This window comes from Pholcus phalangioides, unplaced genomic scaffold, assembly GCF_987345545.1.
Source record: "Pholcus phalangioides strain wild (caught in Gottingen) unplaced genomic scaffold, Ppha-v1.0 ptg000014l_1, whole genome shotgun sequence".
NCBI lineage: Eukaryota > Metazoa > Arthropoda > Arachnida > Araneae > Pholcidae > Pholcus > Pholcus phalangioides.
Window position 1 is genome coordinate 1,010,798 of NW_028301607.1, and position 13,085 is coordinate 1,023,882.

A 13,085-nucleotide genomic window follows, 5' to 3' on the forward strand; every position below is an offset into this window, starting at 1 on the left:
CCCCCCTATCAACACAGGGGCCGGAACATCAACAAACACTGACGTTTCCACAAATTCGATGGGGAACGCCCATCCAAGCAATAACATACCAGCGGGAGACGCCCCCATTGATCTGGCGGACAACGCCCACCCGATCCCAAACACAACAACAGGAAACGCCCACTCGCTGACAGCAGCGCAAAACGTAAACATAAATATTCCCCCCACGATTCCACTGAACGAGGAGGGCGAAATTGATGAAAGTAATATAGACAATGAAGGCTTCCAGCCTGTATCACGTCGTCCACGAAGGAAAAAGAATATTCCTCAAATTATTCTCAGGAAATGGGGGAACACCTGGCTCACGGACTTTGGCGCCCTCAGGGCACTGTGCGAAGTTCCGCCCCTTTCCACCCCAGCACAAAACTCACTTATTGTAGAAGTGTACACAGAAAACGATCACAGAACTGCAACAAAGTTCTTTGATGAAAGGAAATTCGAATATCATACATATCAGAGATTCACGGAAAAAACATTAAAATTCGTTATCCGCGGGCTTCCGGCCAACGTCCGACCCGAAGAAATAAAGGCGGAACTTTTAAAGCAAAATGTCGAAACAGTTAAAATTGCAAATATGACCACAAGGGCAGCGAACAGACCCATGCCACTCTTTCTAACAGAAATAACAGTAGCAAATAAACATTTCGCTAACATCAAGGAAATTGCGGGCATACCAATAGATATTGAAAGATATCGAGGGAATGCTGCGCCCATACAATGCCGTCGCTGTATGGCATTCAACCACACGGCCCTGTTTTGTAAGGGCCGGGCAATATGTGCCTTTTGTTCAGGGCCACACGAGACCAAAAAATGCAAGGACAAGGGCGACAGAAGAAAAATACGGTGTGCGTTCTGTGGTGGCCCGCACACTGCTACGTTCCCAGGCTGCCCTAGACATCCCAATGCCCGTAAACAGGAAAAGGGGCGAATTTTTACCCCACTTCTCCCCCTACACCTTCGCCCCCCCTGCGAAGAGGATTTCCCCCCTCTCCCAGGATGCCAACCACCGACAGGGGACCACTTGCCCGTAACTGTTCAACCCCAAATAGATGGAGACGACAACTTCGAAATGGGCACTCAAACGATTACAATTCGCACATCCCGGCCAAAAGGGCCAGTTGATGAGCCGCACACACCGCAATTACCAAGAAACACAAATGAATGCATAAATGACCTTAAGGCCAAACAATCTGAGCTACATGCACGAATTTTTCCTGGTGCCCCACCCATGGCTGAAGGAAAAGAAATACAGCAATTACACACAATGAAAGAACAGCTTGGGAAAATGAACACTAGCAAACAAGCCGCTAAAGCGGCATATCATTACTATGTCATAGGAACCGAGGAGATTGACTCTGATGAGGAAATTTTTGAGGATGCCCACGAGGAATTAACACCCCCAGTGAGCCCCAAATCAATGGAGCCCTTACCCAAGACAAATTCGGCCCAGGAAAAACAACCTGAGCCCGTACAAGGGAATAATACCCAAACAAACAGCCAACCCGAACAACAATTAGTCCAACTGCCCATACAGGAAACCGAAACCAAAACAAACAACATACCAGATGAGCTTCTAAAACAATTACAGAACCTCAACAAGGAAAACATCCAAACTCTAATTACTTTGTTACACACACTCCTCAACAATAGCGCAAATAATTAACGCCCCCCCCCCCAGGCCCTTAAGGGCAATGGCCTGGAACTGTAACGGACTCAGGGACAACCTGAAAGAGCTCCAGGATGAAGTTCATAGAACCCAGGTTGATATAGTCCTTTTATCTGAAACCTGGTTGCTCCCAAGTAATAACCCGAAGCTTCCGGGCTTCTCAATAGCCCGCAAAGACCGACTGCACAATCGAGGGGGCGGAGTCGCAGTACTCGTGAGAAACTCTTTTCCCTTTCTGAACATCACTCTCCCCCCGTCAACAGAAATGGAGGCAGTAGCAGTCGAAGTGCACATAAACAATAGACAATTCATATTTTGTGCAATATACAAGCCGCCCAGAAATAAGATTGATACAAATCTCCTAAATGCAATATTCAGCACAACCAAACCAGTCTTCATTGGGGGCGACTGGAACTCTAAGGACCCACTTTTCCACAGCAAAAAACGAAACAAACATGGAGTAGCCCTTAGGCGCTATTGCATGAATAAATTTCTTCAAGTACACTCAACACCCATTCCAACACATATCCCAAGCTGCCCAAGATACGAACCAGACATAATTGACTTCGGGATATCAAAAAATTTCTTACATGACATACACACCCATACTAAAACCATACTTAATTCACCGCATAACCCTGTCTATTTTGAAATAGACCATCAAATACCCAGAACTAAAAGGGTGCTAAAAAGGGTTAACTGGACTAAATTCCAGGAGCTTACTGAAGAAGACGACATAATCACCATCGAAGAGGAAACACCAACACAAATTAATGAAGCGGTCACCCAAATCACCACTCGCTTCCAAGAAGCGATAGAACAGGCTTCGGAGGAAATTCACTTCTCGGATCACAGATACGGGCTGCCAAATGATATTTTGCAAAAAATAAAATTCAAAAACAGAATTAGGAAAAACTGGCAGAGATACCGCAGACGCATTGATAAAATTCTCTTAAACAAACTCCAAAGCGAAATTAAAAGAGATGTTGCAAATTTCACCAATGACCGCTTCACAGATTTCGTCGGAAATGCCACCGCCGAGAACGGCAACTTATGGAAGGCCTGGCGAATCTGCAGACCCCCCCCCCCCCCTCACGACTTACAAAAATTAAAAAAGGAAACCACTTTGTTTTCACCCCCCAAGAAATAGCAGAAACATTTGCAGACGTGTACGAGCAACAATTTACCCCTAACAGAGTACAAACAAGACAAGAAACAATAGCTACCTGCCAAAGAGTAACTGCGTACATACTCTCACACAGGGCACAAGGCACAGACCACATGGACCTCACCACTGAAGACGAAATAAAAAACCTAATTAAAAAGCTGGATGCGAAAAAAGCACCGGGGGCGGACCACATAAGCAATAAAGCCCTCAAGCTAATGGCCCCGGCCCATCTTTCCTCACTTTTGCACATATTCAATGCGTCACTCAAAACAAACTTTTTCCCAACCCCCTGGAAACACGCCATAATCAAGGCGATACACAAACCCGGCACAAACCCAGAAGAAGCGACATCGTATCGCCCAATATCGCTCTTAAAAAATTTCTCCAAACTTTACGAAAGAGTTGTAGCTGCAAGGCTCTCGCAACACATAGAAACTAACAATATAATCAGACCGGAGCAGCACGGATTCCGTCCCGAACACTCATGCGTAACACAGCTCCTAAGAGTCACGGAGTACATTACAAACGCATTCAATTACACAGACACGGTGGCCGCCCTCTTTTGCGATATAGCCAAAGCCTTTGACAAGTGCGAAATAGCCACTCTACTATCGAAGCTCATCGCCCTAAGGTTTCCACCATATTACGTACTCTTCTTCTTCAATTACCTGATGGGCCGCACCTTTCAGGTCAAAATAGACCAAGAACTCTCAACCACCAGACCCGTACGGGCCTCCGTCCCACAGGGCAGCGTCCTGGGCCCACAGCTTTTTCTACTATATATCAATGATTTCCCTACGCCCAGAAATGGTATACTTGCGCTATTTGCAGATGACGCAGCGATTCTTTGCAGCAGTAGAAACCCTGCATATGCCCTTTGGAATCTCCAAGATGCTGCCCACGACATAGAACAATGGTGCGTAAATTCTGATGTGCGAATGAACTACGACAAATGCAAATTCATGTGGTTCGCACGTAGAACTAAACTACCTAGATACGCACTTGCTTTTGGGGGACACAGACTTAACCCAGTCACGCACATTAAATACCTCGGATGTATACTTGACAAAAAACTTCTCTTCAGAGAGCATGTACAAATGGCCCGGAACAAAACTGTTGGAATCATGGGCATGCTCAATCGTATCACCTTTCCTCAAGCGAAACTAACAACACACAATAAAATAATCCTTTACAAATCCATTCTTCGCCCCACAATGCTATATGCCTCCCCGGTATGGGCCCATGCCCGCAAACTAAATATCAAAGGGCTACAAACAAGACAAAATAAAATACTAAGGCAACTTCTGCAAGCACCTTGGTATCTCCGAAACATTAACATCAGAACAGATTTACAAATCTCACATCTCTGGCCATATATTCTCCGCCTAAATCAGAGTCAATTCGACCGAATGAGCGAGTCAACGTACCCGCATATTCGAATAATTGTAGATTACGACGTTAATGAACAATGGAAATATAGAAGGCCCAAACAAATTGGGCAACTTCAATGGCACGAGCTCTAGCTCCTTGTGTCTAACATACTTTTCGAACACCCAGTATCATAATCTCCACAGCACGAGCCGATTAACACATCACTTTCACAAGGGGGCGTCCCCACTCCCTTCTTGTAAACAGACAACATGAACTGACCGATGGATGAGGAAAAGAAATACCAAGCAGCAGAAAAAAGAGAAATGCTCTTTCGCTCCTCTCTTCTGACGTCACTGACAGCCCCTTCAAGGTCACGGAGCGAGAAAAAGAAGGGAAAGAAAAGCGAAAAAGAGCTTGGCACGGAGCCAAAACTGCTCTCCCAACTTGCCTCTCTCTCGTCAGAGGGCGCTGAAGGAGGAAAAAAAAAAAAAAAAAGAGAAACTTTTATTACTATTATAGTAGCGGAGGGCTTCCCTCACATACGCCAAAAAAGGCCTAGTGAAAAAGGCTTAGGGAGTAAAGTCGGCCTCCCGTGACAGCATGTAAACATTGGAGCGACCGCTCGCCCGACACGGCTCACAGTTGAGCGAAATTGAACCGCGCTGAAGGGGATCCCAGCTCTAGCTACACTGTACATATTTTATTTAACCATATTTAATCAGGGAATATCTATTACTCCAGAAATATTTTATATAGCAAATCTATATAAATAAAATGATACGCATAAATTTACCCCAACGGGGGTGGAAATATTTAACCAAGGAACATTTATTACTCCAGGAATTTTCTATAGCCAACTTGTATAAATAAAATAATACTCACAAATTTACCCCTATGGGGGTGGAAACTTTTCATACCATGGTATCCATAATTCCAAATCGGCATCAAGAGCAAGAGAATATTACTGTTTGTTGTTGCTTGTTTGTGTATATCAAATTCATGTCTTCCCTCCTCTCCTTTGTCACCTCTCTTCCCCCCCCTAACAAGTACTAATTTTTCTCCTGTCCCCCCCTCCTTCTCTTGTACTCTCTCTTCTTCACTCTAGGTCACCACAACTTGTCGCATTGTTTTGACGGAAATTTACTACACCACTGGAAAAGCAGAAGTTGACGTATCTTCAGAAAAATTCAAAAAAAAAAAAAAAAATCTACAAAAATGGTCTCCTCGTCTTCACAGCTCACTTCTCTGTCTTCTTCTACTTGTTAACAATACTAGCAGAAGGTTGTGGCGCATTCTACCTGCAGGCGTGTTACCAGACCAGTCGTTAATTTTTATGACCAAATCCCAATCTTGACAAACTTTCTTACTACACATGCACTTTTTTACACATACTCTCTTGTCTTTTTCTTCACACGTAGCCCCCGTGGCTACAATTTGTAAGCCCGCAGTTGGCTCCATTGAGCCAGGCCCGGGAGGAAAAGTTTAATTCTGGTCTGGTCTGGGACCATGTGGCTGTCCTCATCCTGCGACACACGTCCATCCATTCCCATCACCGCACCTTGTCCCTTAACACCCATCGGTTGATGGGTACGGGGATCAAGTCCCCTGTCCCAGTCCCTCCGGCCGCCGGTGTCTATCATTCTGGAAAGAGATCATTTTATGCGCATATACATACACACATATATATATATATATATATATACGCAACAAAACACAGTATATGGAAATAAGACCGGAGTTACAAGTGGAAGATTGCCATTGAGTTACCACGCAGGGCAATCAATGGCAAACATCACAGTTACGGGAGGGTGGATGGTACAAAAGCAATTGTAGAATATTGTTCATGTTCAGTTGTTTTGAGAATATTCTTTCTCCTCAAACATCAAAGTCCCAATTAGAATGGTAAATTTGGTTCGGCAACGGGAATTCTGAAGAGAGTTGGTCACTGAATGTTATACGATACATGTCATGATATAACTTATATTTGTACAAAATAGAAAATTGAAAAGAAAAAATGTGAAAAAAAAATGAATAGACATATTTAGCTTTTTGAATACAAAAAAAAGAAAAAAAAAGGATAAAAAGAAAAAAATGTGATAAAAAAAAAACACACATACACACACACAGACGCTTATATTGGACTTGGCAATGGAAATTCTGAAGAAACTTCATGCCAGTTAAAAAAAAAAAAAATTATAAAACAACAATGGAAACGCCAGGACTTCATTGTTCGTTTGTATGGGTTTAGTCCAGTTATGAATGGCTTTTGTGGTTTTATGGCTCGAAATCAGAGTCTGAAAAAGAATCTGATAAATAGCCAGCTCCACCTTCTGTCTGTTGTACCACGGGTCTTGGGAAAATCAGTTCATCCTCATGTTCTTCTATATAGTTAATAAGTCTCTTAATCTTGTTGTGTGTGTTTGGATTTTTGTACGTATTCTTTTTCCAAGTCTGCATATCATTAGATGGGTCTGATACATGGAAGTTTGCTGTAAGTGGACAGACTGTAGCGTAGTGAAAGGGTGTGCCCTCTCCTCCGCTCTTGCACCTGTCAGTCCGCCGGTGGAATCTTGCTAAGTATGTTGGAAATGGACCATGTTCTGAAAAGAAAAGGATCATCTCTCTGGTCCATCTCCTCATCTTACTTTTGACCGTAGGTAAGAGGGCGAAGATTTTTCTACTTGTTTTTCTTTCATTTGTCCATCTATGTTGCCATCTAGTGTGCATCTCTCCCAGCAGAATTTTATTAGCCCAGGATCTTGGTAGGAAGATGGAAAAGTCTGATGATTCTCTCGTTGTTGCAGCTTTAGCTAATGCGTCAGCTTGTTCATTACCCACAACGCCTGCATGGGCTTTAACCCATGCTAGCCTGAGCATTGGGTTTTTACAAAGCTCTGATCTAATCTGTCTTGCCAACAAGTGTCCCGAGAGAGGGTTTTTAATTGCATGTGGAGAGGAGAGGAGAGGGAGTCGGTGAATATCACTGTTTTTTCCCTTAGTTCTGTCGCTTTCTTACATGCCATATGAATGGCAAAGAGTTCTGATTGAAATACTGAATTATGTTCATTGAGTTTGCATGACCACTGGCAAATTATTACTTCATTTCTGCAGATAAGAAATGCTGCTGCCACATTATGTTCTGACTTAGAGCCATCTGTGAACGCTAGCAGTTCGTTGGTGTCCCCATATGTCTCGATGCCCGATGTTGATGTAGTTATTTGGTGGTCTGCTGGACTTACAGCAGGGTGTTGTGTCCAGCCGGTTAATTTTTTCTGGAATTGCAGATGCCCTAAGCTGTTGTCATCAGAGAGAAGGATGTTTTTCCCATTTCTAAGAAGAAGACCCTTCTTTGCTTCGTATTCAACGAAAAATCTGAGAGGAGGGAGGCCTGCGATAGTCTGCAGAGCGTTAGTTGGTGAAGTTGAATATGCCTTTAAGATGTATAGAAGACAACCCCTTTGAATTGAGTCCAGTTTACGTCCTTGCGCCTCTGTGAGGTGACTTCCCCAAACCACGGCTCCGTATACGATTATTCTCTGTGCTACTGTGAGGTAGAGAGTGCGTCTCATGGATGCATTAATTCCCCACTTTTTCCCTGTAGAACACCAGAGTTTTGGAAGGAGAATGTTGATTTTGTCGGAGATTTCCGCGATGTGGTTTTGCCAGCTCAAGCGTTCATCAAAGATGACCCCAAGTATCTTGACTTGGCTTTTTTTCTTGATGAAATGTTCTCTAATTTTGATCGAAGGAGGTCTTTTCGAGGATATCCAGAGGAAATTGGTTTTTTCCTCTAATGGATTAATGGATTTATTATTAATAATGGATTTATTACAAATCTCAACTCGCCCCCCCCTGCTTTTTTGGAAATCAGAAATTTCACAAATTTGGAAACGCATGTTAATGGGCGAATGAAGAAAAGCATTCATTTTTTTTTATCACCTTTATTTTCTAGTTTTTTTTCCTCTCCTTTCTTTCTTTGAAGTGGAACTTCTTTAGGGACTGTGCGAATTTCAGATCCACATCAGAAAAAGTGATACGAAGGAACGGAAATATAACAGGGCTTATAGCATTTTTAAGGCAAACCGTTGACCGTAGAGGCAGGCTTCCAATTAGAATAGTATCCAAATAACGTGTAGTACTCATATGTCATTCATGTTTCCAGAGGTTGCACATTTATTCCAATAAAAATAAAAATTTTATACAGTCCCCGAGTGCCCCAAAACCCAATTAGAAAGTTGTTGCCCTATTGCTCCTGATGACAAAGAAAGAAATTCCATGTTTCTAATTGCAATATTCACTGAAATATTCGAATTCTAAAAACGAAGGAAAGTTCTGAAAAAATAGCTCTAAAATGTGGGAAAACCGTGTCACCCGTCTTTAACGCCCAACCCCGTTTTTGGAATTCGAATACCTCAATGTATATTGCGCTTATAGAAGCGTGGAATGTTTTTGTTGGCATCAGCAGAGATGGGGCAAGAACTTTATAATTGGGTTTTTGGGGCACACGAGGACTGTATAAAAAGTTATTATTATTATTTTCTATTTTAATAACCATACAACCCCTTGAAACATGAATGACATATCTGTGCCCCTACACGTGATTTGGAAACTTCTAACTGGAAGTATACCTCTACGATCAACGGTTCGCCAGAACGGTTCTTCCGACGAAAGATGTTGGGGTGACACCGTTCTCAGCACTGCCAAGACGGAGACCGCTGACGTCATACTCCCTCCAGTAATATAAGCTATTTTATCGCCACAGAAAGCAACAGGCCTACAACGATACAATTATTCAATCATTACACTTCACTCATATTTAGAAAAAAAAACTGGTGGGGGGGGGGGGGGGGTAGATGGTAGCACTACACACAACAAGCATTACACAGAAACAAACTTCACGTCAGGTTTCACTACACGTACACGCACATTCCAACATCTACCAATTCGTTAGAGATTCCTGCAGAGGAATATGGACGAGGTACATGTGTGGTTTAGTAGTAGTAGCAATATAAGCTCGATAATGACTACAAATATTCATCTCACATATTTTCCGAGTTCATTTTTTTCCCTGTGATATACATTTTAGCAAACTTGCTGTAGCATTATCCCCCCCTCGCCAAGGGTTATTTATAAACAATATTTGGTAATTTGGTCGATATGTATTTATTAACATGCTTGAAGAGAACTGGCATCAACTGAATCATATCGATTATCCTCCCCTTAACCAGAACATGAGACGCCAAATATTGATTATCCCAAATTTCACGATCAAATTGGTCACCTCTTAATCACTTCGACCACCTGCTTATATCTCTTCATAGAGTCAGAGACAGCGGGCCATGATATGGTGAGGAAGTGATCACCCTAATCGTAAAGAAATGAAAACGTCATGCTAAAAGTATTTGATTGCCACCGATTATACTTTTTTGTCAGAAAAAATGTCTCGAAAACGTCACCTTTGGATGTAGAAATATCTCAGTTATGACGACAAAATTTCGTGGAATATTCAATGTCGCGTTATAACCGAGTTTGGATATATCTATTAATTTGACATCCATCACGAATCTTATCACTTTGAATACTGATACTACTCACCACACACCAACTCTGGTCATACCGCTATATTGCAATTTACTGCCATTAATGCAATGGAGTCGCTGTCTGTCGGTGGTCGCCTTAAGCTCGTTAAAGAACATATATTATGTACAGTCGATTCTCGTTTTAACGACTACCGTTATAGCGAAAAAATCTCGTTTAACAAAAACTCTAAAATTCCCGAAATAAGTATAGAAACAATGTAATATGATCTGGAATTCCTTTACAACGAAATTTCGTTATTACGAAGCGATTTCTCCGGTCTCTTGGAGTTCGTTATAACGCGGGATTCCACTGTATATCCTCCTAGCGGATTCGAACCTGGGACTGTGACAGCAACCTTCACGGTGGTAGACGAGTATCTTACCACCACGCCACTCGTGCGCTTTAACCGACTGACGCCGGTTGGCAAGAAAATTTGCCATTCCGAATTTCAATTCTTTTTCGTTGCCAATAAATGGGGGGGGGGGGGGGGAGAGAGTGGTTCCACTCGGTGTTTTTCTTTCTAAAAATCAAAGTCATCTTTAATGGGTTAAAGAAAGGACCGTGAGTGCTGGGCCAGGGGGGCTCACTGGGCCTCTGGTCCAGTACGCTCAGTTCTCTCCAGCGTGGGCGGATCCTTTAGGGTGCAGCGCTTACATCCAACACCACCTATAGAAGAAGGCTATCTCACCTATAGCCTACAAGAAAGGGTAAAGATGATGACACATATATCAGCCTGCTATATTCAATGGCTATAGGCAACACCATTTATAGCAGAAGGCCCCTGCGGGAAGCTCTTGACGTCACTAAAGAAGGGTTCAATCAGAAACATCAAGAATCAATACGTCTTATAGAACATTTTAGGACAGCGGTTCTCAACCTTTTTTGACACGCGGAGCCCCCCTTTTCAGTATATAATTTCTATGGCGGAGCCCTATTTGACTCGAGGAGCCCTTTTTTGTACATAATTTCTATGGCAGAACCTTTTTGTAGGCCTCTCTTATTTACTTATCTATCAAACTTACTGATTCATTTTATTTTCCTCGAGTCGCCGCGGAGCCCCTGGGAGGTGTACACGGAGCACCGGTTGAGAACCGCTGCTTTAGGATATGGACTTGTAGCAATAGTGGTAAGAGGTCGAGCGCGAAAGAGAATCACACACTTTTCGTATGATGTTTTCACGTCCACGTGACTGCAACGCCGGCAACTTGAAATAAAAATCAACAACTTACTTTTGTGCGACATCAAGTCGTTTTATTTCCTTTTCATTATATCAGATAAGACGTTCTCAATTTTTACATACAAAGTAATAATAATTTAGAACTATTATTTGAATGTTTGATAAAAATGACTTCCTTTCCTTTCTTTTTTTTTTTGAACCGACCGGCGTACAGAGTTTAATCGGTTGAAACAATTGTGGTGGGAGCACTCTTAACAGCATTAACAGATGAACCAGTCGTACCATGGATCCAGTAGTGGCTAGAGAAACAGGGCGTGTGAGGTGTAATTTCTGTCTTTACTGGTTTCCGGTGGATATGGGTCCAGAAGGTGGCTTTGGAGAAGATTCAGTACTGGGGCTCACCGGTGAACTCATAGAAGTAGAGGTATCTAATGACGTAGTCGTCTGCGGTGGAGAAGGAGTGGTCTCCGGTGGAGGAGGAGGAGTGGTCTCCGGTGGAGAAGGAGTGGTCTCCGGTGGAGAAGGAGTGGTCTCCGGTGAATTTGAAGAACTACTGGTCACCGTAGGACTTTCAGCCGTTGTCTGAGGCGTGGGCGCTGGAGTAGGAGTCGCTATAATTCGAAAGATATGTCGTTAAGCTTCAAATGTGAGGTTTGTCTATAAAGTAATGGTAACATAGTGGATGAAGTCACAAATGCGTAAGGAAGGAAGTGGCCGCGTTAGGTTGAACTGATATCGATTAACCGTTTAAAGGCGGAACTATGAACAAAATCACTCATTGTTTTGAAATTTGGAATTTGAGGTCCTTTTGCATGCCTATGAACTTTGGTCAACTTTGAAATTTGAAGAAAAAATTTTTTTTCTTTGTTTTTCACGATATTCCATTTATGGAACATTGGCACTTGGGGAGAGGTGAAAGCCGAAACTGGTATCGCCTATATTCGCGCGATTTTTTATTTCCCTAGTACAGTTATCTCTCACGAAATTTTCTATTTTGGACTGCAATTTCAAATTCGCAACACATACCGATTTTTTTAGCATAAAAATGAGTGAAGACAATTCACATTTTTCTATAATGTCCGTGATAAAAGAAGGCAAACATCTTTGATGGACCGTTTGTCAGAGGTAGCATTTATATATAGTGTTTTTTGGCAAACCGCACACCGTCCTTGCGTCGCAGACACAATATAATGGCCATCAGATGACCTGACATCTTTTTTCAGTTGACAACGTGGACCTGGATGAATAATTGACCCCTCCTTCTTTCGTAGAAGGTTCGTTGTCACTCCTCTTCGGAATTCAAAATGCAAAATGAGATCTGCTTCTCGCAACTCTGAATGAATTATCCCAACGTACTATAATGGTTATATGGCAAATATTTTCAAGTGAAATCCAGAGCTGAGGTTTTTGATCGGATTCTCTAGAAAGAATTTTTTTTTATCCCATGCATTGTTTTTTTTTGGTTTTTTTTTCGGATTGCTTAAAACTTCCTTTTCTTGAAACCTTACAGGAGTGTTGCACTTTTTTTTGCCCTACATTTTTTAAAAACGCGTTACGGGAATTTCTAATACCTCATCCTCGACGCTGCAAAATATATATATATATCTAGCCTTCCACATACATCAGTTGGAACTGTTGTCACTAGATTATTTTCAACAATAACATCATCATCCGTGACGTTCCCATTTTCATTAGCAAGTAAACTGAAGAGCCAAAAAAAACTGTTACAGGCATGCGTATGCAAATAAAGAGATATGGAACCGATCAGAGTACGGCGCTGCGGTCGGCAACGCCTATAGAACACAACAAGTGTCTGGCATAGTTGTTAGATCGGTTACTGCTGCTATAATGGCAGGAGATTTAAATGAGTTTGAACGTGGTGTTATAGTCGGCGCACGAGAGATGGGACATAGCATCCCATGAGCTACCATCCGAGGTAGCGATGAAATTTGGATTTTCACGTACGACCATTTCACGAGTGTACCGTGAATATCGGGAATCCGGTAAAAAATTAAATCTACGACATCGCGGCGGCCGGAAAAAGATCATGCAAGAACGACGACTGACGAGAATCATTAAACGTG

The 13,085-nt window shown here is 42.4% G+C and overlaps 1 protein-coding gene across 3 annotated transcripts in view; it reads right to left on the reverse strand.

The window, feature by feature from the left end:
* LOC149077889 (uncharacterized) overlaps nucleotides 1-13,085 on the reverse strand; it is a 67,529-nt gene that overhangs the window by 33,490 nt on the left and 20,954 nt on the right. For 2 of the 3 annotated variants that reach the window (XM_089241492.1, XM_089241490.1), the window contains exon 4: nucleotides 11,183-11,612. The exons of the other annotated variant lie outside the window; for it this stretch is intronic. In XM_089241492.1, the coding sequence (XP_089097618.1) occupies nucleotides 11,338-11,612 (275 nt within the window). In that variant the 3' untranslated portion in view covers nucleotides 11,183-11,337. Of the gene's footprint in view, nucleotides 1-11,182; nucleotides 11,613-13,085 lie in introns of those variants that run through there. 3 annotated transcript variants of the gene reach the window in all.